General features: G+C 52.7%; 1 protein-coding gene across 1 annotated transcript; it reads right to left on the bottom strand.

The window, feature by feature from the left end:
- Positions 1-1,650: 1,650 nt before the first annotated feature.
- A4galt (alpha 1,4-galactosyltransferase (P1PK blood group)) lies at positions 1,651-24,448 on the bottom strand. Its single transcript, XM_021258850.2, has 3 exons — positions 20,840-24,448; positions 7,316-7,478; positions 1,651-6,230 (listed from the first exon to the last, which is right to left on the bottom strand). The coding sequence occupies exons 1-3, from the start codon at positions 20,977-20,979 to the stop codon at positions 5,079-5,081; spliced, it is 1,455 nt and encodes a 484-aa protein (XP_021114509.1). The 5' UTR covers positions 20,980-24,448; the 3' UTR covers positions 1,651-5,078.
- Positions 24,449-25,028: the final 580 nt, after the last annotated feature.

Genomic DNA, 25,028 nt, shown 5'->3' with positions numbered 1-25,028 from the left:
GCAGGCAGTGAAACCACTGAGCTAAATCCCCGGCCCCTACCTCCCCTTCTTTCTTTGTAAATCTTGAGACAGGCTCTCACTGAGTTGCTCAGGTTGGCTGAGAACTTGTGATCTTCTTGCCTCAGCCTCTGGAGCAGCCAGGATTACAGATGCGCACCACGGCACCCACCTCCTCTCTGGTCAAACAGACGATTACGCATTGGAGTCACAGGTTTTCCTTGCCCCCAAAAGATGAAGAAATTTCATAACAGAAAGATGAGGAAGTTCATAATACTGCTATGAGAATGAGGAATTGCAAAAGGCGAAAAGGGGATTGCTTTAATTTCACTTTGGGATTGCTTTAATTTCCCTGAAATGTGAGAAACTCTGTTTGGGATTTCTGCCTTTTTTTTTTTTTTTTTTTTTTTTTTTTGAGTCAGCTTCTCACTATGTAGCCCAGGCTGGCCTCCACTTGTGGTGATCCTCCTGCCTCAGCCTCCTGAGAGCTGGGATGACAGAGGTGCGCCACCATGTCCAGCCACTGCACCCAATTTTAAGGGTACACTTCAGTAGCGCTAAGCCCTTCACCCTGTCGTGGGGGCCATTGCTTTTGAGTCCTGTATCTCAGGATCATGAGATAGGAGTTTGTCACTTCTCACTGAGCTCTCCTGTCCCCTGTCCCTGTGGTTTCCTCCCCCAAGCTGTTTGCACTCCAGACTTTAGACCAGGCTGGGGACAAAGCCAGTGGCCACCCGGATGCAGCCCAGAGCCTGCCCGGCAGCCCCAAGAGTTTGTGTAGAAGTCACCAACCCCACGGGGACTGCACAGCATGGTGGCCTTCATGAGTGTTTGTCCCTAAGATGCCCTCTCCGGGAGTCAGCTGGCTCAGCGGGGGCCATACACGGACAGGACAGCCTGTGACTTTCAGGACCCGGGAATGGGTCAAATCAGAACCTAATCTGCAGGCAGGCAGGGGTCCAGCCTCCCAAACAGCGCTGCTTGTGGTGGCCCAAGCTGGGGTCCTGAGGGCTCGGAGCTGAGCCCCAGTGCGAGCAAGTCACAAGAGCCCACAGGACAACCGGTTCATCACAGAGCCTCAAGAACAAGCGCCACGTGTCTGAAGTAACACAGCATGGGCACAGTGCATGTGCCACAGTCTGCCCCGTGTGCACGCACATTCACTAGTCGTACAAGCGCCACCACTGATCTCAGAACATCTCATCCCCCAGAAAGAAACTCTGGGTGCCACTTCCCCCAGCCCTATGATCTGCTTTCTGTCTCTGGGGCTATGTCCCCTCAGCCATCTCATAGAAATGGAACCACACCCCATGTGGCTTTTTCTGACTTCTTTCATTCAGAAGAAAGTTTGCAAAGTCTGCCCATGTTGTAAGGATGTATCAGGACCTCATTCTTTTTAATTGCTAATAGCTAGGCATGGTGGTATATGCCTGTGGTCCCAGCTACTTAGGAGGCTGAAGCAGGAGGATCGATTGAGCCCAAGAGTTCAAGGCCAGACTGGGCAGCATAATAGGAATCTCTTTCTCTCAGAGAAAACAAATAACCCCATATTGTTGGATGGTGGTCCACTGCATGGATTAAGGGTTCTGTGTGCTCACTTCAGCAGCACATATACTAAAATTGGATTACAGGTTCCCAGAGAGCCAGAAGCCATGGGACTGTAAATGGGTACAAGGAGTGGGGTTTTAGGGAAGGCAGCTTTTGCCAGTCCAGAGGCTGAGGTCCCAGGCCTTTGCCAGCAGGAAACCCTGGGATCTTTGATGTGTGGCTCAGTGCAGGTCCAAAGGCCTCGGAACCCGGAAGCCAGCAGTGTGATTCGAAGTCCAGGACCAGAAGCCAGAGAATGAGGGGTGCTGGTGTACGTCCCACAGCTGTGGGGGAGGAGCCCGGGGCACCTGACCTCACTGGGCCCCATGATGGGTGGTACCCAACACACCATGTTCCCAAATGGAATCACCCTCCTTTCTCTCAAAAAGGGCATCTTTCCCAGGTCTCCAGGCTCCCAGAACCAGGAGACACCTGAAATTAACCACCCTGCTCTTCTCCAGTTGTTGGCTACTGGGGTGGCTCTGCCTTGGCTGTTATAAATCACATTGCCTGGACACTCCTGTATGGTGGGGTTTTGTTTTTCGGGTTTTTTTTCAGTACTGAGGATCGAACTCGGGACCTTGCACTTTCAAGGCAGGCGGTGGAACCACTGAGCTAAATCCCCGGCCCTGTTTTATATTTTTGAGACAAGGTCTCACTACATAGTCCAGGCTGGCCTCAGCCTCCCCAGTGCTGGGATTCCTGTATGTTTTTGTATGCACATTCATTTTAATTTCTCTTGTGTATTCTTGGGTGGTATAGTAACACTATGGTTTTTTCGTTTGTGTTTGTTTTTGAGACATAGTCTTGCTATGGAGCCCAGGCTAGTCTTGAACTATGTACTCCAGGCTGGCCTCAAACTTGTGGATCTTCCTGCCTCAGCCTCTTGAATGTTGAGATTATAGGCATGCCCACCACATCTGACCCGGTCTCAAAATAAATAAATAATTTTTAAAGCCCTGACCTCCTCAAATATATAGTTGCAGATATTATTTATATTCTTAAAGTAAAACCAGTAAGTCTAAAAATCATTAAAAGGTGAAATCCTGTCATGGTTGGAAAGATAATTAGCTGACATTCCTTTGTCTTCAGCAGAGATATCAGCTGCTTTTTTTTTTTTTTTTTGGCACCAGGGATCAAACTCAGGTCCTTGTGCTTACATAGCAGGTGGCAAAACCACTGAGCTAAATCCCCGGCCCCAGCTGCTCTTTTACTACCCCTGGAGCCAGGCAGTTCAGCCAGCAGAGTCTAGAGGCTGACAAACCTCCCCTGTTCAGTGGCCACTGCAGAGCTCCTGGCAGGGTCCCCGTCCTGGATGGCACCTTGTGCCTGGCTCAGAGGCCAAACCCAGAACTTGAACCAGCCCAGGCCGCGCCCTGCAGAGCTCAGATTTTCCCCTGGCCCAGCCCCAGCCACCCAGCAGCGCACTCCTGGTGCCTGCCAGGCCCCCAGACAGCCCTGGCTCGCTCACTCCTACTCTGGCCCCAGTTAAGTTAAAGCAGATCCAGGCTTACACCGGGGTAGAAGTGGGAAAACTCACAGGACCCAACTGAGGCTTTTGCTGAGACAGGATCTTGCTATGTAGCCCAGGCTGGCCTTGAATTCAATGGCAAGATCTTCCTGCCTCAGCCTCCCAAGTGCTGGGGTTATAGGCGTGCACCATCATGCCCCACTCAAGGCTTTCTGTGAACCTTCAAAACTGAGGTGGGAAAAACAGGCTTCTCCTGGCCCTAGTTGGTGGCAGAAGACCGAGGGGACACGGTGAGCCAGCCAGCAGCCAAGGCCGACGCTAGGTGAATGTCGAGACCCCGGGGCAGTGCACTGCCTGGCCGCTCCCCAGCTGTCAAGTGCCACTAACGGGGCCTGTGAACTGGAATCGTTTCATGGACCAGAGAGCACTCGACGTCAGTGAGTCACTTTATTATATTCTGCATGGTAAGAGCTCATGCGAGCAGGGCAGAAGCCATCTCACACTTCTGTCAGGTTCTAAACTGGGTCTAGGGCCAGGGATTTACCTCTGGTTCAGGCGCCTGCCTCGCAAGCGCAAGGTCTGATCCCTGGTACCAAAAAGAAAAACTAAACTGGCTCTAAACTTGTGACAACCACGTGACCCATGTGGCCTGTGTGATAACCATATGGCCTGCACCCCAGAAAACTCATCTTGTGAACCCTTCCAAGAAACTTATAAAAATGTTTTCTAAAAAATATTTTTATCATAAAGAAAAATATTTTTTACCACCACAGGATTAGCACATGTTATTTATACACATTATAAGACGAGCACACATTGCATCAATCTCCCCATGGCTGCTCTTGGGCTCGGTCTTCTGGGGGTTTGTTGTTGTTTTTGTTTGTTTGTTCGTTTGTTTTTTGGGGTTTTTTGGTACCGGAGATTAAACTTGGGTCCTTGCGCTTGCGCAGCAGGCAGCAGGTGGCAAAACCACTGAACTAAATCCCCAACCCTGGGCTCGGTCTTCTGGCTCATGCTTGTGGCTCTGCCCTGGGTGCTGCTCCTCACAGAACTGCTGCTGTGCTGCTGTGACCATCCGTCACTGTGCCGTCCGGAGCCCCATCGGCTCCCCGGCTGCACCAGTGTCCGGATTGCTGAGTTCCAGCCCTGCCTGTCATGACTGGGTGAGACAGATTCTGCACCACTGATGCCACCTCGGCTTCCAGCTTATGCCACAGGTGGGCTCCCCTCTGTCTTGCTGTAAATGTGATAAATGCTCAATAAACTGTTGCATTCCAGGGCTGGGGATTTAGCTCAGTGGTGCCGCCACCTGCCTTGCAAGTGCAAGGTCCCGAGTTCAATCCCCAGTACCAAAAAAAACCCCAAAACAAAAAAATCATTGCATTCCACAGCTTGCTTGCCTCTTGAGATCTTTGTTTGCAGATGCACCGACTTCTCGGAGCCCCGGGGTGGCCTAACTCAGAGAGCCTTTTGGCTTCGAGAGTAGCCTCTGTGTCCACTCACAACAGCGGGGGTGGGGGGGTGTCTTTAAAACACCTGAGCCAAAAGAACTGCAGCCTGTGCAGGGAGTGGATGCTGGTGACACCACTCATGAATGACGGAGCTCAGTCCTCCTCCCAGAGGACTTCCAGCCCTGTCCCAGGCTCCTGGGCCCTTCCCCACACTCAGCCCCAACATGCCTGGCTTCCTGGAGCCCCCTGGAAGAAAGATGCTTCCGGCCCAGTTGTGCCTTTTTTTTTTGAGACAGGCTCTGGGCACCTAGCCCAGGCTGACCTTGAACTCTCAGCAATCCTCCTGCCTCAGCCTCCAAGTGCTGGGATCCCAGCCACTCTTCTTGCCTGTCGCCTATAGAGCCCCAGATGCTCACATGGCCCAGGCGACCTCTGACCCGACACAGGCCCCTGCCCCAGCCCTCATCCCCCCCTCATGTCAGGCTCGGGGGCGGAGGAGGGGCCTGAGCCTGGTCCCTCGGCATCACCTCCAGCTGTGCCAAGCCCTGTGGTGGCGGCCACCGCTGGGCCACTCACAGGTACAGTGTCATGGCCGCGTGGGTCATGGGGCAGTATCGGGCATGCAGCTGGGCCAGCAGAGCCTGGGACGTGGCCTCAAAGTGTGTGCCCTGGCTCTTCTTGTTCCACACGTGCACAGCGTAGGTGCCGTTGAGGAGCCGTGCCAGCTCTTCGGGGCTGACATCCTCGAAGTACTTCTTCCAGCTCTGCCAGGGCACGGGGTAGAAGGCCTGGCGGGGCAGGGTGGTGACGCCATGGCAGCTGTGGCTCTGGGCCAGGCTGCGGGTGCTGCACCACTTCTTGAAGACGCGCGTGAGCAGCTGCGGGCCCTGGTGGCCCCACACCCAGCCGTTGTACTGGGCCACGAAGTCACGCATGCACAGGGCCAGGAACTCGTGCTGCCGCTCGAAGGCCAGGAAGGCGCCATTGAGGACGTGGCGCGACTGCATGCCCAGCGCGTTGCTGAGGTTCCCCAGGCTACGGAGGACGATGAAGTCCGTGTCCAGGTAGATGCCACCAAACTTCCACAGCAGCGCGAGGCGCGCAGCGTCCGAGGTCACGGGAAGCAGGTAGGGCTCCCAGCGCCACTGCGCAGCCGCATGCCAGGCAGCCAGCGGGGTCCCACGGAATAGCGCATCCAGGTCCAGCGGCAGCATCTCGACGTTGGGGAAGCAGCCCAGGAGCGAGATGCCCAGGTGCCGGGGCAGGGGGGCACCGCGGCCATGCAGCCCCTTCATCAGCACCGCCACCCGTGCCTCGGGGTGCGCCCTGGCGGCCGACTCCACCGAGCACATGAACAGGAAGCTGGGGTTGGTCCGGTCCGACGTCTCCAGGAAAAAGATGTTGCCCGCAAGTGGGGTGCTGTTGCGAGGGCCAGGGGGCACCGGCGTGGGGCAGGGGATGTCCACAGGCAGGTTATAGAGGTGCCCTTGGTCCCTGGGCTCTCCCCCGGCATGCCAGTAGAGCATGATGGAGACGAAGCATGTGAACTTGAAGCTGATGAGGAAGAGGGTGCAAATCCGCTGCCTGGGGGAGCCCCACAGCAGTCGCAGCAGGCGGTCTAGGGGCCGGGACATGGTCTCACCAGACCACAGGACTGGCTGGTCTGCAAGAGAGGGGCACCAGCATCCAGGCAGGCAGACCTGTGATCCCGGCACTCTGGGAGGCTGAGCAAGAGGATTGCAAGCTAGGTCAAAGCAGCCTGGGCAACTTGTGACTCAGCAAGAAATAAAAATAAAAAATGGGCTGAGAATGTAGTAAAACAGGAGCCCTGGATGACAGACCGAGATGTCAGTCAGGTCCCTCTCACTCTCCAATAACGTGTGAACTCCTGAGGACTGGGCCAGTGTTGCCCACAGTGGGCAGCTGGGGTCCAGCTTATGCAGGGACCATAAAGGGCTGGCACTGCCACCTGGCATGCAGGCCTCTGCCTGGTGAGGCCTGTGCCCCTCTGCCTGTTATGGCTGGCAGCCTGTCATCAGGGACCAGTGCTGCCCCTCTCGGCCGTGACCAGGAGGGGACAGACAGCCCACGGATAACACGGTGAGGCTTGGGGCCACTGGCGTGGACTGCAGCCAGCTGGCGGCTGGGCTGGCTCTGGGCACTTGGAGCCCTGGAGCTCCCAGCTGAAGGGGACTCAGCCCTGAAGCACAGGTGTGGAGTGGGAAGGGACAGGGGGGTCATAGCACAGGCTTTGACCTTGACTAATACTAATGGCTTTCAACCCGGCGTTCTGGTGACGTCCATGTGGCCAGTGTTGAGGGACAGGTGGCCCTGTCCCCCTGTGCTATGTTCATTCATTCATCCAGTCTCCACCTGATAAATGGCATGAGTGTCTCACCGCACTAACTCCTTAGACCCTGACAACCACCTGGGGGACGGTGCTCACCTAGGTCACCCAGACAAGGGGACAGAGACAGTGAGGTCCTGCAGCTGGCGCAGAGTCCCATGGCCCGCAAGTGGCAGGGCAGGTTCATGCTGCCCCAAGCTCCTGGGAGACAGGGGGAGAGCTGCCTGGTGACCCACATGGCACTTACTATGGACAGCAGCCCAGCTGCTACTCACTCAGCCCTTCCGGGCCCCAGTCAGCTCCCTCCGAGCTCTGCAACCCCGAGGGACAGTGGTGCCATTTCTACTGCAGGGCCCAGGAATCCTGGGCACCAAGAGGTTCAGGGACTGACCAGGGGCAGCCTGGGTGCTAAAAGGGCCCACCCCCAACACCCCGAAGAATCCCTGGGCGGCCATCCCTCACCTGGGAGCCTAGGGCTCTAGCAGTGGGCAGGTGGAGGGCAGAGAAGCCCGGCCACGTCACTGCTGGCACCTGACCATCCTGGGCAGCCCACGGGCCTCTGAGAGACCGTCCTGACTCAGAAGTCGGAGCGCAGCCTGTGTCCTCTCGGTACCTGCAAGTCCATCTGCAAAAGATGAGGGAAGACGTCAGTGGGCGGGGAAGAATTAAGACATGGCCTGCCCGGGAAGGGTGGATCCTTCCGAAACAGACAAGGACAGGACACGATGCATGGGAAAATGGCACTTGGGCAGGGAGTCAGACGGAGGAGGCAGGGGGCTCTGCATTTCCAGAAGCACTGCAGGGAAAGATGCAAGTATCTCAGGGACCCAGCACACAGGGCGTCAGCTCTCTCCCTCAGTGACTCACTTGCTCACTGACGAGCTCACACTTGGCAGCCTGAGGGATACTTTAAAAGGACAAGTCAGGGCTGGTGCCGTACGCCTGTTATCCCAGCCCTCGCCTGTTATCCCAGCCCTCGGGAAGCTGAGACAGGAGGATCTCTGCAAGTTAAAGGTCAGCCTGAGCAACATAGTGAGTTCATGTCCCGCCTGGAATACATAAATGAGACCCTGTCTCAAAAGAAAAAAAAAAAAAAAATGATTACAGTAAAAGTTGCATCGCCAAGAAGGATGGGATGTGTGTTCAAAGAAAGGGGGAGGATTTGGCATACTCAGGGGTCTCGTGGCAATGTGTCTTTTCCTGTAATACTTTTTTTTTTAGCTTAAATATTCACAAGTTCCCATCACACCTTGCTGTTCTCACACATGGTGCCTTCTACTCATTTGCCTACCAACCACGCCCCTGGTTCGGGGCCCTGATCCTGTCTTCCTGCAGGGAGAGGGTATTGTGGTCCTGAGCACTTTGAAGCCAGGGTGAGGCACCGTGATGGGGTACAGACAGACAGGGGGCAGCAGCTGGCCAGCCACTGAGCGAGCCCTGACTGCAGGGAGTCCCAGTGCTTGGCCCTGGGCCGTCACAGGCAGGAAGTGCAGCCTGACCCACGCCCGGCCACCTGGCTGCTGTCTGGTGCCAGACTCGGCCACACCATATTTGGTGCGGGAGCCAAAGCTCAGGAATAGACGCTGTGCTCAGGCCGCCGTGACCTCAGGCCCCAAGCATGCTCCTGTCCCCCACAATGGGCCTCGTGCTGCAGACAAGATCTGGCCCCTGTCACCTGAGCCTGGCACTTCCTGCTGCCTCCTCCTACTGCCCACAGTGGTCCCCGTCCTGCTCCGAACCCTCCTGTGGCTCCCGTTGTCAGGACCCCGATGCAGCTCAGGTAGGAAGTAGGGGAGAGGAGAAGTGTGAACTGGTGGAGACAGCACTGGGCACAGCCACCAGCTGCCCATCTGTCCTCTCTGGGCTCCCAGGCCTGGCCCAGCCCTGAGGATGGTCAGCCCCAGTCCACACGGGACTCACAAGTCCCATCTCCAGGCTAGGTGCCATTGAGAGGCAGATGTCCTGAGCTGGGTGTAGGGGTTCACACCCATAACCCCAGCACTTGGGAGGCTGAGGCAGGAGGATCTTTATGAGTTTAAGGCCAGCCTGGGCTAAAAGAAAAAAAATCAAACAATAAAAGCTCAAGCATATTTAAAGTATATAGATAACCAAAATGAAGGACAATATGGCTGTTTCACTGAATCTAATATGCCTTTTTTGTGGTGCCAGGTACCTAACCCTGCCCTGGCACATGCTAGGCCCGCACTGCACCGTGCCTGATTTTCCGTACTGTGTTGCCTTGCAGGCCAGCTGCAAGGGCCCGGGTGAAGGCAGTGCAGGGAGCAGGTCCCTGGCATCTGTAGCACCGTGCGGCTGCTGCCCTGCTTCTCAGGCCCTCGAGTGACAAGGCAAGGCCAACTTCTGGAGTAGCACCTCACAGGGCTCCAGAGCCACAGAATGGAAGGATTTCTATGTCCCCAAGATGACTCAACAGAGCCTTGCAGGAGTGGGGCGAGTCAGGAAGGACAGGGGAGGAAGAAACAAGTCCCAGGCATTGTGGTTCACAGAAAAGAAGCAATTGACATAAGGCAGAAACAGTAATGAAGCCACTGGAACAAAAGCAAGCCTCCCAAAATATCAGGACTACAGTTTTTAAAAACAGAAGCAAATGTGGTGAGGGTCACAGTGTTTTCTTGGTTTTGGGGGGTTTTTTGGTACCAGGGATCGAACTCAGGACCTTGCGCTTTCGAGGCAGGCAGCAGAACCACTGAGCTAAATCCCCAGCTCTTGTTTTGTTTTTTTGAGACAGGGTCTCACTATGTAGCCCAGGCTGGCCTCGAACTCATGGCCATCCGCCTGCCTCAGTCTCCCAAGTGCTGGCATTACAGGTATGTACCACCCACTCCCACTGGACGATCACAAGTTTCAGTTCAGTTTAATTTGATGACTCAGGAAGACCTTACGTAAAGAAAAAACAATACAGAAAAAAAAAAGAAAGAGCCAGGTGTGGGACCCTGAAGCAGGAGGATCCCTGCATGTTGGAGGCCAGCCTGGGCTACGTAGGGAGTTCATGGCCAGCCTAACGGACATAGCAGGATCCTGTCTCAAAACAAACAAACCAAAGTCAAGAAAACAGTGTAAAATAAAAAAGCATATGGCCAAAAAATATAAATTCAAGCTGAGCGTGGTAGCCCGTGCCTGTAATCCCAGCACTTGGGGGCCTTAGCCAGGAGGATCACTGCGAGTTCGAGGACAGCCTGGACCACATAGTGAGCCCCTGTCTCAAAAAAAAAAAAAAAAAAAAAAGGATGAGGAAAAGGAAATAAAAACTGAATTTGTTGGATTTCTAGAAAACAAAAATAAACAAAACACCACATAAGCAAATCTATAGGATACAGCTAAGGAAATTATCAGAAGAACAGGGTTAGCTTCCAATTCATGTAACAGTGAAAACAAAAATATAAAGCATAGTCTAAAAAATGTTATAAAAATGAAACAAAATACTAAACCAAAAGAAGGAGGAAATAGTAAGATTAAAGTAAAAGTAAATTCTGAAACAGATAAGCAGTAGAAGTGGAAGGGCCAGGGATTTAGCTCAGTGGTTTTGCCTCCTGCTGCCTGGGGCATAAGCGCAAGGACCCGAGTTCGATTCCCAGTACCAAAAAAAAAAAAATAGAAGTGGGGGATAACAAGTTGGCTCATTGGGAAAAAATTCAGTGAAATACACTGACCACCAACTAACCTGACCATACACCTGACACACAGGGGAAAGGGGGAGGCCCCCACAGACAAGAATGTGCCAGAAAGTACCAAGACCACGGAAGTGATACAGGAGAAGCCTTTGGGGTGTCAGACCAGCTGCTTATGCACTGCCCCACAAATGGAAGAATGAATTCCAAGGGACAAAGGAGGTTAAGAGAATGGGAAAGATTTATTGATAGCTCCTGAGGGATAGGGAGTCCAGGAAGTAGAAAGCCTCCCAGGCCCTTTTTCAGGGATTATTTATACAGAGTCACAATGTGGGTCAAACTTAATCAACCTACAGGATTGTAAGTATAGCTGTTCAGCTAATACTGATCCAGTCGGGAAGAGTGAGGAAGCTAGGGTACACTGAAGGAACAAAGAGATTTTGGGGAAGGGATGGGTCCAGATGGTCACCTACCTAGGTCACTGATCCCTATCTGTACTTCCTGGACCAGGTGGTGTTAATTACAATACAATCTCAAATCACTGCTTCTCCCTCAGGGAGGCATGCAGGTCTGGCCACTGCCTCTTTATCTTGGACCGGCCTTCTTCGGATGCACCTCCAGCTACAGGTTTTTTTGTTTTTGTTTTTGGTACCAGGGATAGAACTCAGGACCTTGCACCTTGCGTTTAAGAAGTAGGTGGCAGAACCCCGGCCCCTCCAGCTACAGTTCTTTATTTTCTGCTGACCTCCTCCAGAGCCCAGTCCCTCTCTGACTGTATATTAATTTCTTTCTAACTCAGCTCCCTATAATACTATTGTAGACAGCTTAGTTGGAAATATAGGCAGTCAGGGCTGAGCCATGGAAGAAATCACTGCAGAAGACAACAGTGGCTGGAGGTGCATTCCTGAAGGCCGGGCTTCAAGACAAAGAGAACTGACTACACCCAAACACTTCCCCCAGGGACAAGCAGCAGTGACTGATATTCTAAATAGGCGTCAAACACCTTGGGCAATCGCCTTGGGTGAGGAACTGAGATCTCCCTAGCCAAGTCCTTTTCCTTCCATGCATGCTTGTTACTCCCTTGTTGACCCAGGCTGTCCTCCAACGTGCAGTGACCTGCTTCCCCGCTTGATCCCCACTTAATATTACCTAAGCCACTATACTTGTTGTAATCTTATTGGGTGACCCTAGGTTTCCCACCTCATACCCACCTTGTGATTTCCCATTGGGTCAATAAAACACCCTTGAGAAGCAGAATGTGTGGACCACCCACTTTCTGGGTCTCTCTCTCTTAGACAAAAGCTATCTTTCCCTCGATAAATTCTTCCTACTCTTTAACATTTGTTGTTCCTAGAATTCATTCTTTGGTTTTAGAAAACAGGAACTTGCACATTAGACGTCTAGCAGGTGGGGAGTTATATTTCCTTTTTATTATTTGGAGGTCATGTATCATCCGCCCTGTATCAGTATTACCCTGACTCTACTTTCAAGGCCTCTAACAATGGAAAAAGAAACCAGTTTAGGAACAATAGTCAAATTTCTCTTTTTCTAGTTAAGGAACAGAGATGGTTGCCAACAAAAGTCAATTTTCAGCAAACAAATTTTGACAAATATTTTAACCAAGCATAGTGGCGCTTGCTTGTAATCCCAGCACTCCGGGAGTCTGAGGCAGGAAGGAGATCACCGAATTTGGGGCCAGTCCGGGCTCCATAGGGAGACCCTGCCAAAGGAAAACCAAAAACACCTGGAACTCTATATGGGCTCACAAAAAAGCCTCAGAATGACTTGAAGCCCTCAGTGGCTTCCATGATTCTAGGCGGTACTGAAACCCTGATGCCCATCATAAAATAAAGCTGGTTGTAAGAGGAGAAAAATTAAACAAAACCAAATGAGCGGGACAAGGTGGCACATGCCTGTAACAGAGGGGAGGGGATCACGGGTACAGTGCGGCTCTACACCCCGGCTCTCATTAGCAGCCAGCCACCTTCAGCTCACGGGCCCCTGGACTCGGCCTCCGGGTGTTGGACCTGCATGCTCTGTTCACCCTCGTGGGCTGAGGAGAGGTTGGGGAGCTGCTTAGGCCCTAGGCCTCAGGAAGCCACTCGTCTCTAAAGGCAGGAACTTTTTTTTTTTGGTACCTGGAATCGAACTCAGGTCCTTGTGCTTGCACAGCGGGCGGTGAAACCACTGAGCTAAATCCCCCGGCTCCAGAAACTAATTTTTAAAGTTCCATTTGGCAGTGCTGATTACTCTACAGCTGCTCCTCCTTGCAACGCCCTGAGAGAGGTAGAGAATCACTCAACAAAACCCCAGGAGATCTCCGATGAGGCTCTGGGATCTCCTCGCCTGACCTCAGTCACCTTTGCCCCTCTCCCACCTCATTAAGGGTCCATGAATATGCACCACACGGCAGGCATGTGATTAAAATCAGAGGGGATTCTGGGAGACGCATGCATGTTGGGAGCCCCTGTCAGTCACACCTGGAGATGGGGGGGACACCTGGGCTGGGTGCAGAACCTTTCAATTCCCAAAGCCTGATTTATCTGGGGCTGCGGTGTTCAGTACTTTTGCTTTCCTGCCACCCCGGCACCACTTTTCTGTCTGTGCCGTGACTTTGTTGCCCCGGACTTTCCCTAAGCACAGCTTCCTGTGATCTGCAGTGAATATAGCTGCTTGCCACTTGGTACCCAGGGCTGCACTTTGCAATTCACTGCTTGTCTGTCCTACCTGAGAGCCTGGGTTACACCTGCTGAATCCATCATGTGATAGCGGTGGTAGAACACGCATACATGCACACGTGTACACACTCATTTATACATATCAAGAAGGAGTAGGGCCGGGGATTTAGCTCAGTAGCACCTCGCCTGCAAGTTCCTGAGTTCGATCCCTCATACTGAAGTAAAAAAAAAAGGAGTGGCCAAGCACACTTGTGATCTCAGGTACTTGGGAGGCTGAGGCAGGAGGATCACAAGTTTGAGGCCAGCCCAGGCAACTTAGCAGAATAAAGACAGGTAGAGAGTAAACAAGGAAAATCAAATTTAAAAATGAAAACAGCAAAACAAAACAAAACCCTAAAAGACACAGCCCAGTTTAATTTTTTTCCTCCTTTTCTCCCCAAACACAAAGAGCCTGAGTGACTCCCTTTCACCTGCAAATAGATTTCTTTCAGCTGTGAACAGAGCAGAGCGCCTCTTTCCACCTGGAAAATAGGCTTCTCTGCTGTTAGGTGGGCGGCTCTTTCCCTGACTCATGATCCCTATAGGATCACAAATTCCAGACTGCTACTACTGCAGACAGCTAAATTAGTTAGAAATTATTATAAGGCAGTTAGAGCCATCCCTTGGGATAGAAAAAAATATCGAGGCACAGTCACTAGTTAGCATTATAAAAAGAGAAAAATACTGCACCCTCTTACTTCCCCTGGGGAAAACAGCAGTGATTGATGTTCTCTAGGCATCAACCTCGATAGCCCATTTCCCTTCCGGAAGTTCCTTACACGGGACTTGTTTCCCCATTTGATCCCCATTTAATCAATATGACCTGGGTGACTGTACTCGAAGCTGTCTTTTTCTTAATAAATTTTTCCTACTCTTAACCTCCACTGTTCCTAGAATTCATTCTTCCATTTTAGAGAACATGAACTCATGTTTCGAGTATCTAGCAGATTGGGAGTTATAATATTTCCCTTGTTTGGATTAGTTTTGCTTATTTGGATACCATTTTTGGATTACTTGGTGCCCTGTATCACTACCACCAAATACATAAATATTCCTGGCATGCGTGTCTCTCTTGAGAGCTTCTCTCTCGAGGGACCGCACTGCCTCTCACACTTTGAGAACACTGAAATCAAATCTCTGCCTAATAAACCCTTCCCAGGCCTCTTACTGATGAGGCCTGAAAATTCTTTTCCCCAGATGGGAGCCAAGAGCCTGAGAAGCTATTCTCTGGATAGGGTGCGCTATGTTCCTTATCCTAGCTTCGGGAGCCTCTCTAAGACCCTTTCTCAAATTTTAAAAAATCTCTGGGTGTGGTGGTGCATATCTGTAATCCCCTATAATCCCAGCACATGCACTCGGGAGGCTGAGGCAGGAGGATTGCTGAGTTTGAGGCCAGCCTGGACTACATAGTGAGTGAGACCCTGTCTCAAAGAAAGAAAGAAAGAAAGAAAAGGGGCCAGGGATTTAGTTCAGTGGCACCACACCTGCCTCCCAAGTGCAAGCTCCTGAGTTCGATCCTGGGTAACAAAAAAAAAAGCCCTAAATTCAATCCCAAGTACCACAAAAAAAATAAAGATGCTCAAAATCTATGCAAGAAAAATGTTAAATCCCTCAAAGAGCACAAAAGCAAACAAGAAAAGATGCACCTCATGAGAAGGCCCATGGGCTCCATTCCGATTTATAAATTGGATACGATTGCGGGCAAACATTGTGGGACATGATTGTGAAAAATAAACAAGCCAAAAAAAAAAAAAGGGAGAGAGAGAAAGAAAAGGAAAATAAACAAGCAAGAATCTACGGGAAAACTCTGAGAAAGGAGGACCGGCTGGCCCTTTAGAGATGAAAATATCAAAGTTTCAGGAACTAAAACAAGGCAGCCTTTGGCAGATGATCAAACAGGCCAATGAAACAAAAGAAATCCCAGAAATGATACCGAACTTTCAAGTACAATGCAAGCAGTGTCTCAGATCAGTAGAATAAAGGCTGCCCTTTTAAACAAAATGTCCTGGGGTGGCCAGGGTTGGTCTGCCTCAGAACAGGCCCCAGGATAAGCCCTAAAGGTAAAGAATAAAACCCTCAAGGGTTTGCATCAACACGTGGGTAGACATTCACTTGTTACTGGGGTTGGGAAAGTTTTCTTAATTATGTCTGAAATCCAGAAACCAGAGGAAAGAGGAACTGGCAGAGTGTGGTGGTGCACGCCTGTAATCCCAGCACTGGGGAGGCTGAGGCAGGAGGATTGCCGTAAATTCTAGGTCAGCCTGAGCTACATGGTGAGACTCTGTCTCCAAAATGAAACCAAAAAAGAGGAATAAATTTTATTACTTGAAAGAAATAGACTTCTCTATGGCCCCTTCCTGCTAAACAACAGCAAACACTTTGGGGAAAGGGAAAAAAACAGACCCAGGAGTGCTAGGAGAACTCCCTGCATCTCAGGTCACATGGGTCTAACTGTCCTGACATGGAGTTTCTAGAAATCACAGGGAAAAAGACCAGGACCCCAGAAGAAGACGGGCCCTAATGTCCACACACATAAAGTGCGAGCTCAAACAAGCCTGAAGGACCAGGGTCCTCTCCTAAATCCGAGAGGCAGATGGAAACTCAGGCTGGTCGGATCCGCCCCAAACACTTAGCAACGCATTCTTCCTGCCTGGCCTGGCTGCAGACCAGAGGCGCCACATCTATCAAGGTGAGGGAGGCATGCATTCCCCCCACCAGCACGCTGTGCCACGGACGCTCTGTCCTCCAGAGATGCGACCTTGGCCAAGGTTACAGATCTGTTTGCAGTAGCAAAAGATTAGAAAAGCTCAGGACTCCCTGAGCAGAGGCTGAGTCAACTGCAAGGCTGATACTGCAGACACCAGTGGGGGCCCTGCTCAGCCTGGGGTCCAGCCCAGTGCCAGGAGGCTGTGCTTGGTCCCAGTGCTTTCAATGAATGTGGAACTGATCCCGGCCCCCTGCACGGGGCCAGGATCAAAAGTGGTAACTAATCCAGGAAATGCTGTCTGCAATATAAACTGCGGGCAAATGCAATCATCACTGTTAGAAATGTAATTAGTATCCCCTGCCTGGCCATCGGAGGGTACTCGGTGAGGTCAAAGCCTTTCACACTCCATATTCAAGGACCGGAGCTTTCAGCAGTCCAAGAGCACCCATCGTGCTGCTCTGAGTCCACCTCTTCCTCCCAGGGTAACTCCAGCTGGGGGTAGGGGTGGCTTCTCAGGGGCAGAGTGAAATAGCCATCCCCAACTTTTGGGGGTTTTTTTGTACCGGGGATCGAACTCTGGTCCTTGCACTTGTGAGGCAGGCGGCGGAACCACTGAGCTAAATCCCCGGCCCTGTTTTTTAAAACAGTCTCACTATGTACTCTGGGCTGGCCTTGAACTTGCAGGGATCCCCCTGCCTCAGCCTCCTGAGTGCTTGGATTACCATGCCTAGCTGACCTCCTCGACTTTCAGGCTCAGTTAAGGAAGCCCATGTGGATGGATGGCTGTCCTGGTCACTTCCTCTGCCCACCGCACGCAGTCCAAGCAGCAGGCGGTGCTCTTTATCAGCTCAACCACGCTGGCGATGGAAATGTCCACACGAAGGCAGCTGGGAATCCAGCCCGAGTTAGAAGTCTTGGGTTTCTTCTCCTTGAAAGAAAGTTCCCATGGTGCTTCACTCTCTCCTTTTTACTGCATTAAAGATTAAAAATAGGCCTGAGAGTGTGGCTTTGGGGACAGTGCAGGTACAAGGTCCTGGGTTCGGTCCTTGACACCACAAAAACAAATCAGGCAGTGAGAGGACGCCATGGGATCAGTAATAGAGTCCTTTTTCTCCCTTTATCCCTTCCCTCCCCTCCTGTCCTCTCCTGTACAGGACACTGAACCCAGGGCCTTCCCACCAAGGTACAGCCCCAGCTCTTTTTTACTTAAAGACAGGATCTTGGTAAGTTGCTAAAATGCCTAAACTGGCTCAAACTTGTAATCCTCCTGCCTCAGCCTCCCAGAGGGCTGGGGCTACAAGCATGGCCTGTCACACTCGGCTTACTTATTTTAACAATCTTCCAGGACTGGATATTGCATGAACAACACCCCTGCTTTCTACCATCCCCAAACTTGCACTTTGATCTTGCAGGACGACCTCCCCATCCTGAGGCGGTTTCATCTGTAAGATAGTGACCCAGTTAGAAAAGACGATCCCTTAGGACCCTTCCAGAAAGACCTCCCTAATCTGCTGTTCATTCCGTCAGGAGTAGTCTTTAGGGACCTTTTACAGAGTCCCAAGGCCACCTGCCCCTCCCTGCCCTGCCAAAGGCACTGAGATACGGGGTGGGGGGGGAGGGTGGGGGGGCATGACGGGACAGACGGGACAAACAGGTCTCAAATTAAACCTTGCTCAGCCTGACGCCAGAGGTCACCCTGGAAGAAGCTGGGCCAGGCCTGGGCGCCCTCGTGGCGCCCAGCAGGGCAGAGATGGCGACACCCTGGGAAATACTGAGCCAAGCACCACATCGGATGGGGACAAGCACTGCGGAGAAGCTCCCATGGGGGCTGCCTGGGGACAGGGACTGGCCTGAGCCTGGTGTGGACCAGCACCGCTGGGGGAGCTCACAGGGAGGCGGCACCCTGGGGTCACTGAGTCTCACTCTCCCGAGTGGCCTGCCTTGTGTTGAGCCCAGGGGGTCTCATCCGAAAGGGGTCTTCCGGGTCCCACCGGTGGGGGACCCGGCAGTTCTGAGGCCACTGCAACAGCCTCGGGGCAGCTGGGAGGGCACCGCCAGCTCAGGGACTCCCGAGCTGCCAGCGCAGTTCCTTCTTTCCCCACCACGTCCCCGGGAGCTTCCAGTCACAGCCATAAGGGGCCCCGGTGCTGGCCCTGATCCCTGGGGGGGGTGACCGCGATACTGGGCCTCTGCTCCCAGCTGGGAGGGTGATGAGAGAACCTGGCCGTGCCCTTGGCCCTTTGGGGTTTGTGGGAAGGAAGACCAGGAAAATCGGAATTGAAACCTGTTTTGTTTTGTTTTTTTGAGACATGGTCTTGCTATGTAGTTCAGGCTGGTTTTGAACTCTCAGAGATCCTCCTGTCTCAGCCTCCCAACCACTGAGATTACAGGAGTGTGCCATCATCCTGAGATGGGTACACCAGCTCCCGTACATAATGCCTCTCACACTCTATTTCCAGAGTGAGTACTTAACTGTCGGCCTAATAAATCCCTTTGTCTCGAACTGATGCATCCTGAAAACACTTGTTCAAGTCAGCACATCTGCGACTTCATCCTGTAGGTCAGTGGGTTGAGGGACCTCCTAGGACCCTGTCCAGTGACAGGGACACACGCCCAGGTGGTCAGTGATCCTGGCTGGCCTGGCACTAAGGGCCGTGTGCCAGTCACCACACCCAGCTGCATATTTTTATTTAAGGGACTCTAGCGCCAAGCACTTTAGTGTCCTTGGCACCCAGACCTGACACTCTCCCTGGGACAGTGAGGGTGAGGCGGACCCCAGGGCTCCCCAGTGTCAGGCCCACAGCTCCCCCGGGGTTTCCGGGGCAGCCTCAAGGCCTCAGCCGCTCCAGTTTCCACTGTCCTTTTTTCCTGTCCTGACACTGGAAATGCAGTTTCTATGTTGGGCTTTTATAAGTGACACCACAGTGATGGCTGTCATTTCCGCCACCTGCATGTCTGTCCCCTCTTCCCGAGTGACAACCTCAATCCTGGCATGGACTGTGCTGCTGGCAACCCTTGAAGTCTGCTCCCACAACCAGTTACCCTGTATTAAAAGCTGGGCTGGGGGCTGGGGATTTAGCTCAATGGTTTCCCTGGCTGCTGCCCAACGGCAAGGACCAGAGTTCGATCCCTGGTACCGAAAAACAACCAAAAAAAGCTTGCCGTCAGGAGGGGCTGTGTAGTTTCACAACATGAGCACTGGAGAGCCCACAGGGTGTGGGTTCTGATCCAGTGATCGCCACACACTTGCTTTTCTAATCCTCCTGATTCCTGTGTGGCAAGTTTTTTTTTTTCTGGTACTGGGGATTGAACTCGGGACCTTGCGCTTGCGCTACAGGCACTGGAACCACTGAGCTAAATCCCCAGCCCTGGCAAGTTCCTCTTATTATTTTATTTTACTGACATTTTTTTTTGTACTGGGGATTGAACTCAGGACCTTGCGCTTGCAAGGCAGGCATGGTGCCACTGAGCTAAATCCCCGGCCCACTTACTTTTGTTTTGTTTTGTTTTGTTTTTTGGTACCGGGATCGAACTGGGGTCCTTGCATTTGTGCAGCAGGAGGCGAAACCACTGAGCTAAATCCCCAGCCCACTTACTTTTGGTTTTTTGAGATAGGGTCTCACTATGTAGTCCAGGCTACCGTTGAACTCACAAAGATCCTCCTGCCTCAGCCTCTCATATGCTGGGATTACAGGCATAGGGTATCATGCCCCGCCTTCTTGTTATTAACTAGTATTTAAGAGTTGAGGAACCACAGCCAAGATGTGGAACTGACCAGGCTGCACACCGTAGATGAACAGATGTAGCACATTTGGCCTATGTACACAACCAAATCAGACTCAGCCACAAAAACATGAATTCTTGCCTGTTGCCAAAACAAGGCTAAAACTGGAGGACATTATGCTAAGTGAAACAAACCAGGCTCAGAAAGACAAACACTGTATGTTCTCACTCGTTTGTGGAAACTAAAGTCGGTCTCAGCTGGGCACAGTGACGCATGCCTGTAATCCCAGCTCTCTGGGAGGCTGAGACAGGAGGATTGTAAATTTGAGCCCAACCTGAGCAATCTAGCAATTTAGCAAGACTCTGTCTAAAAATTTAAAAAGAAAAATTTTTAAAGGTGCTGGGGTGGGGGATGTAGCTCAGTTTAGATTCAATTCCCAATACTCTTCCCCAAAAGTGGGGGTTTCATAAGAGAAGCAAGTGGAACTGAGGCAACTGGAGGCTGGGGAGGGAGGGAATGATGGCTGCCACCAGCCACCAGCTGGCAGTCAGCATCCACTCTGTTGCCCTGCGGCCCAGCAGTGTAACCACGGTCTGCAGCAACTTGCAACCTATTTCAAAATAACCAGAAGAGTTCAGTTTCCTAGCTCCTAGCAAGAATAAACATTTGCGGAGATGGGAATACTACGTACTCTGGTTTGATCCTTGTGCAGTGTACTTATATCGAATTATCATACTGTACCTCCTGAATGTGGACAAACATTATGTGTCGATTAAACAATTCTCAAAATTAAACAAACTGAAATCCCAGCACTCAGGAGGCTGAATCAGGAGGACTGCTGCATGTCTGTGTCCAGCTTGGGCTATACAGTGAGTTCAAGGCCAGCCTGAACTACATAACGAGTTTCAAAACAAACAAAACAAAAAAGGGGTGCAGAGATGGGGCTCGCCACCCCTCTTTGCTGGCGGGGAAGGGTTTTCTGCCTGTGGGCCAGACTATACTGGGGTAGGGGCTCAATGTCACTGTGATAAACAGCAGCAGCCTTGACTCAGTTTCCTTGGCTGTAAAGTGGGGAGTCAGGGGCAGGGCTGACTCAGGTCAGGAAACAAGAGCACCCAGTACCCCCATCGCCCCAGTGTCCGGGTGTGACCCGAGAGAGGAGCCACGGAGGCTGGGACATCTGAAGGCACAGCCCTGTCCCCAAGTCACCTCGATAGCAGGAAGGGACAGCCACCTCCAAGCCAGGTGAGCAGCGTGGTACGAAGGTGTGGTCCTGCTCCGGGGGTCAGCCGGGCAGACAGCCGCTTCTCCAGTCCCTCGGCTGCGCTGAGATCCGTCCACAGGGACATGAGGAGGTGGAGAGGGAAGAAGGGACACTGGCCAGGGTCCAGATGCTGGGTGGAGCCGCTTCCCTGAAATCTACTAGAAACGGGGCACCAGGGAGGACGTGACCACAGGGGCTGCGGCTGTGGTCAGTAGGGAGCTGGACTCGAACTCAGCTCCGTGACCCTGAAGAGGACGCTCTCCAGCTTCTGAGTGTCACCACACCAGGATGGCACCACCTGCCACCTCTCAAGGGAGAGGGCTCAGCGGACAGCCGGGTAAACAACCCAGCCAAAGCCCAGGGAGGTGGAGACCTCCAGCCCCTGCTCCGTAGCTCCCTGGGGCAGTGCGGTGTCCTCCCCTCCCCAACCCACCCCAGGTCCCCTGGGGCCTCAGTCCAGCTCCTCCTATCCACACGAAAAGCAGCCAGGTCTACCTCATCTCTAAGCAGGAAGGTGAAGTAAAAATGCAAAGGCCTGAGCCTCAAGCATCCACAAGCACACGCCAGCAAAACCCACAGCCACTGACGGACAGATAAAGATCTTCGCCACACAGAGGGGCCGGGCACAGCCCTCACCCTGAGCTTGGACACACGCACCAGCCATGCACAGGGCTTCCACACACGGACAGCACGCACTACAAGATCCTGCAAATTTCTTGGCTCCAGGAAGTGCTGAGAAATGCACCCCCAGAGCGGAGAAAGTACAAAGCGTGCAACAGCACTAGCCATCTGCAGAGCCAGCAGGCTAGACTCACTCCAGAAGCCCAGCAGTGCACTACAGAGTTCATTCATTCCTTCCTTCCTGACCAGGCTACCTTGATACAGGAGTTCCCAGTAACATTTTGGCGCTTTGTGATACAAAACAAAACAAGAAACTTTCTAAGTTTGCCAGCAAAAAGGCACTCACAGCCGTGCTAGGGTAACACCAGCCTGGGGGATGCTGTGGCAAGAGGATCTCAAGTTCAGGTCCTGTCTGGGCAATTTAGAGAAACCTTGTCTTAAAATTTAAAAAGGGCTGGGGGTGTAGCTCAGGGCTCCAGTGCCCCTGATTTGGATCCCCAGTTTAAAAAAAAAAATCTCTCTTTTCTTTCTAACTTAGCTTGTGGTATTGCATTATTAGCAACAGAAATGTCTGGCCATTTGCATCACCACCAGGGTGGTTCCCAGAAGGGGTTAGGATCTGGGTGAACATCTGCCCCTACGCCGAGACCACAGGGGCAGTCACTTCCCCGGTCCCACAGTCCAGGGAGGCAGACACCCAGCATATCACAACCTTGGTGCACAGGAGGCCAGGCAGGGCCACAAGGGTTTCCTGCACCGAGAGAGGTGTTTGCAAAGGGAGCTGATCTTTGTTAGGTTTTCCCATTTCCGTCACTCATTTGTTTGCTCGATCCTTCATTTTCCATTCTAGGCAGTGAACCTGGGTTAGAACTGATGTTCTCAGGCTATAAGTACAGGCTTAACAAAAAACATCTTAAATATCAAAGGAGAACTATTAACTAAACACGACTCAACACGATGTAAGCACTGAAGTACATACAAAAGGACAGGCAGGGGATCCAGGCATGGCTTGGTAGAGGCTGAAGCAGGAGGATCACTGTGAGTTTGAGGCCAGACTGGGGCTACACAGCCAGACCCTGTCTCAAAAAATCAAAGAGACGGGGAACCATCATGAGACATGACCTCTCAGGCCTTAATCCAGCCCCTTAATCACCCACTAAAGATGGGGACATCCCCCCTTTTCCACTCCTTTGGTAACCTGCACACCCACAGCCCCCTTGGGCCCTGTGCTCACCACAAGGAACAGGTGCCTTGCACAGCGGGGGGACCCGGGGTGTCTCCCATCCCCCAGCAAGACCCCTAGACCAGGAGCAGAGCCACACACTGGGCCCCGCAGCTGCTGGCCCTGCCGGCCAACCTGAGAGGTGGCAGAGAACTGCAATCCCGGCCGCAGCAGCCCCACCTCCCAGGCTTGGGAACACTGGGCTGCTCCTCCTTGGAGTCACCTCCAGCTCCCAAGCTGAGGCCCTCTGTGTCTCTCACCTGGGGACCCGGCCTAATCAGCCCTGCCTCTCACAGCGGCAGGAAGAGATTTCTCCTCGAGTCCCCAGCCTCAGTCTCAGGGTTTCCATTGAGTTGAGCAAAAGAGCCCTTGACGGGTTGGGGACACCATGCCCCAGGGGTCTTGGGGTGGCTGGCTGGGGCTGATGTAGCAGTCAGTGTCCACACACACACACAGGCCCTTCACGCTGAGCTCCTTGCCCGCTTCTTTCCTTTTCTTTCTTTTGTTTTGTTTTTTGAGACAGAGTCTTGTCAGCTCCAAGTGCTGGGATTACAGGCCTGTGCCATCACACCAGGATTTTCTTATCTTTAAATTATGAGTCCTGTCTGGCTAAATCACCGAATTGCCTAGACTGGGTTTTTTTTTTTTGGTACCGGGGATCATACTCAGGACCTTGCGCTTGGGAGGCAGGCGTCGGAACCACTGAGCTAAATCCCCGGCCCCTGGACTGGGTTTTAACTTGAGATCCTCCTGCCTCAGCCTCCTGGAGTGTTGGGAATAGACCATCTGTGCACCACCACACCTGGCTAAAACACATTTTTATTTTTTTATTTTTTTAATTTTTTTGGTACTGGGGATCGAACTTGGGTCCTTATGTTTTCGAGGCAAGCGGCAGAAACACTGAGCTAAATCCCCAGCCCCCAAAACCACATTTTTAAATGAAGACTCTGCACTTTGGAGTTTGTCCTTTATCCTGAGTGTCCTAGCCACACCAGGGACAGTTACCCAGGCCTCAATGACACAGGTCATCATCTCTCTGTCCCCCATTCCCTTTCCCTGGGATTTTGGTCCTGGATTTGAGGGCTTCCTTTTGCAGCCCCCACTTGGCCACTGGCTATGGACACAGTGGGTGTGGTCAGATTTAGGGACCGGACAAGATTCCAAGCTTCCAAGGCTGGGAGTGGGAGTGCTCTGGGGCTGCCATGTGGCCCCCAGCAGGATAGCTTCTCCATTCTTTGGTGAGGGTGACAAATAGGAAGCCACTGGGCAGTTGAGGGGCCAAATGGGAAGGATCAGAACAGGGTCTCACTACATACTCCAGGCTGGCCTTGAACTTGAGACCTTCCTGTCTCAGCCTCCTGGAGTGCTGAGATTACCGGCCTGAGCTACTTGGCCAGCCCAGGTGGAAGATGTCTCTTTAACCTTCTCAGGGCCAAAGGCCCAGCTGAATCTGTCCAGAAGGTGGGAACTTCTGCTCCTAGGCGACAGATAAGGAAAGTGAGGCACACAGCCCACCTAGCAGGAATCAGCGTGCCCTCCTGGAGCGGATGCCCCCGCGGAAGCCGCTCCCCGCCCATGGGGCCCCACCTGGACCTCAGCTTCCCACCTGGCGGGAGGAGGAGCAGCCCGGGTCTCCTCCGCCTGCCCGGGTCTCCCGAGTCACCCCTGTAGTCACTGCCCACCCTACGCCCCTCTCCCAGGGACCCGCGGACCTGACCTGGGGTGGGTCGCAGGCGCGCGCGTCGGGTCGCAGCTGTTGCTCCGTAGCAGGTGGCCCGGGTCTCCTCGGGCCGGGACCGCAACCTCGTCCAGCTCGGGCGCCGCTCAGCTCCGCTGCTACCAGGAGCACCGCCCAGGGCCGGGGCGGGGTCAGCGCGGCCCGCCAGCCCCGTCTCCAGCTCCCTCCCCTCCGGCCAGCGCCAGGGCTGGGGACCGAGGCCCCAGCTGCGCCCTGGGCTACAACCTCGTCTCTTTTTATCTCTTTCTTTTCAAACAAGGTCTCTCTAAATCGCTAAATTACCCAGACAGGGCTCAAATTTGAGGTTCTCCTGCCTCAGCCTCCCACAGCGCTGGGATTACCCGCCTGGCTGCTTCTTGCCTCTTAACCCAAGAAAACAAAGTCCCTCTTGTGATCTCCTTCCCCTCCCCTCCCCTCCCCTTCCCTCCTCCTTTCTCTGAAAAATCTCTCAAACCGAAGCACTGGGGAGGCTGAGACAGGAGGATCGCCACTAGTCAGAGACCAGCCTGGCTACCTAGCGAGACTTTGTCTCAAAATAAATAAAACAATATTT

Source organism: Heterocephalus glaber, unplaced genomic scaffold, assembly GCF_053883595.1.
Source record: "Heterocephalus glaber isolate CG9 unplaced genomic scaffold, H.glaber_assembly_v1.0 deba00001444, whole genome shotgun sequence".
Classification (NCBI taxonomy): domain Eukaryota; kingdom Metazoa; phylum Chordata; class Mammalia; order Rodentia; family Bathyergidae; genus Heterocephalus; species Heterocephalus glaber.
This window is presented reverse-complemented; position numbering and strand designations above follow the sequence as displayed.

Excerpts from the sequence above, each read along its gene's own strand:
- A4galt (XM_021258850.2), bottom strand. The coding sequence starts at position 20,979 with ATGTCCCTGTGGACGGATCTCAGCGCAGCCGAGGGACTGGAGAAGCGG. Across the intron at positions 7,479-20,839 it reads TGTCCCTTCCTGCTATCGAG|ATGGACTTGCAGGTACCGAG; the intron begins GTGACTTGGGGA and ends CATCTTTTGCAG. Across the intron at positions 6,231-7,315 it reads CTAGAGCCCTAGGCTCCCAG|CCTCCCAGAGTGCCGGGATC; the intron begins GTGAGGGATGGC and ends CCTCTTGCTCAG.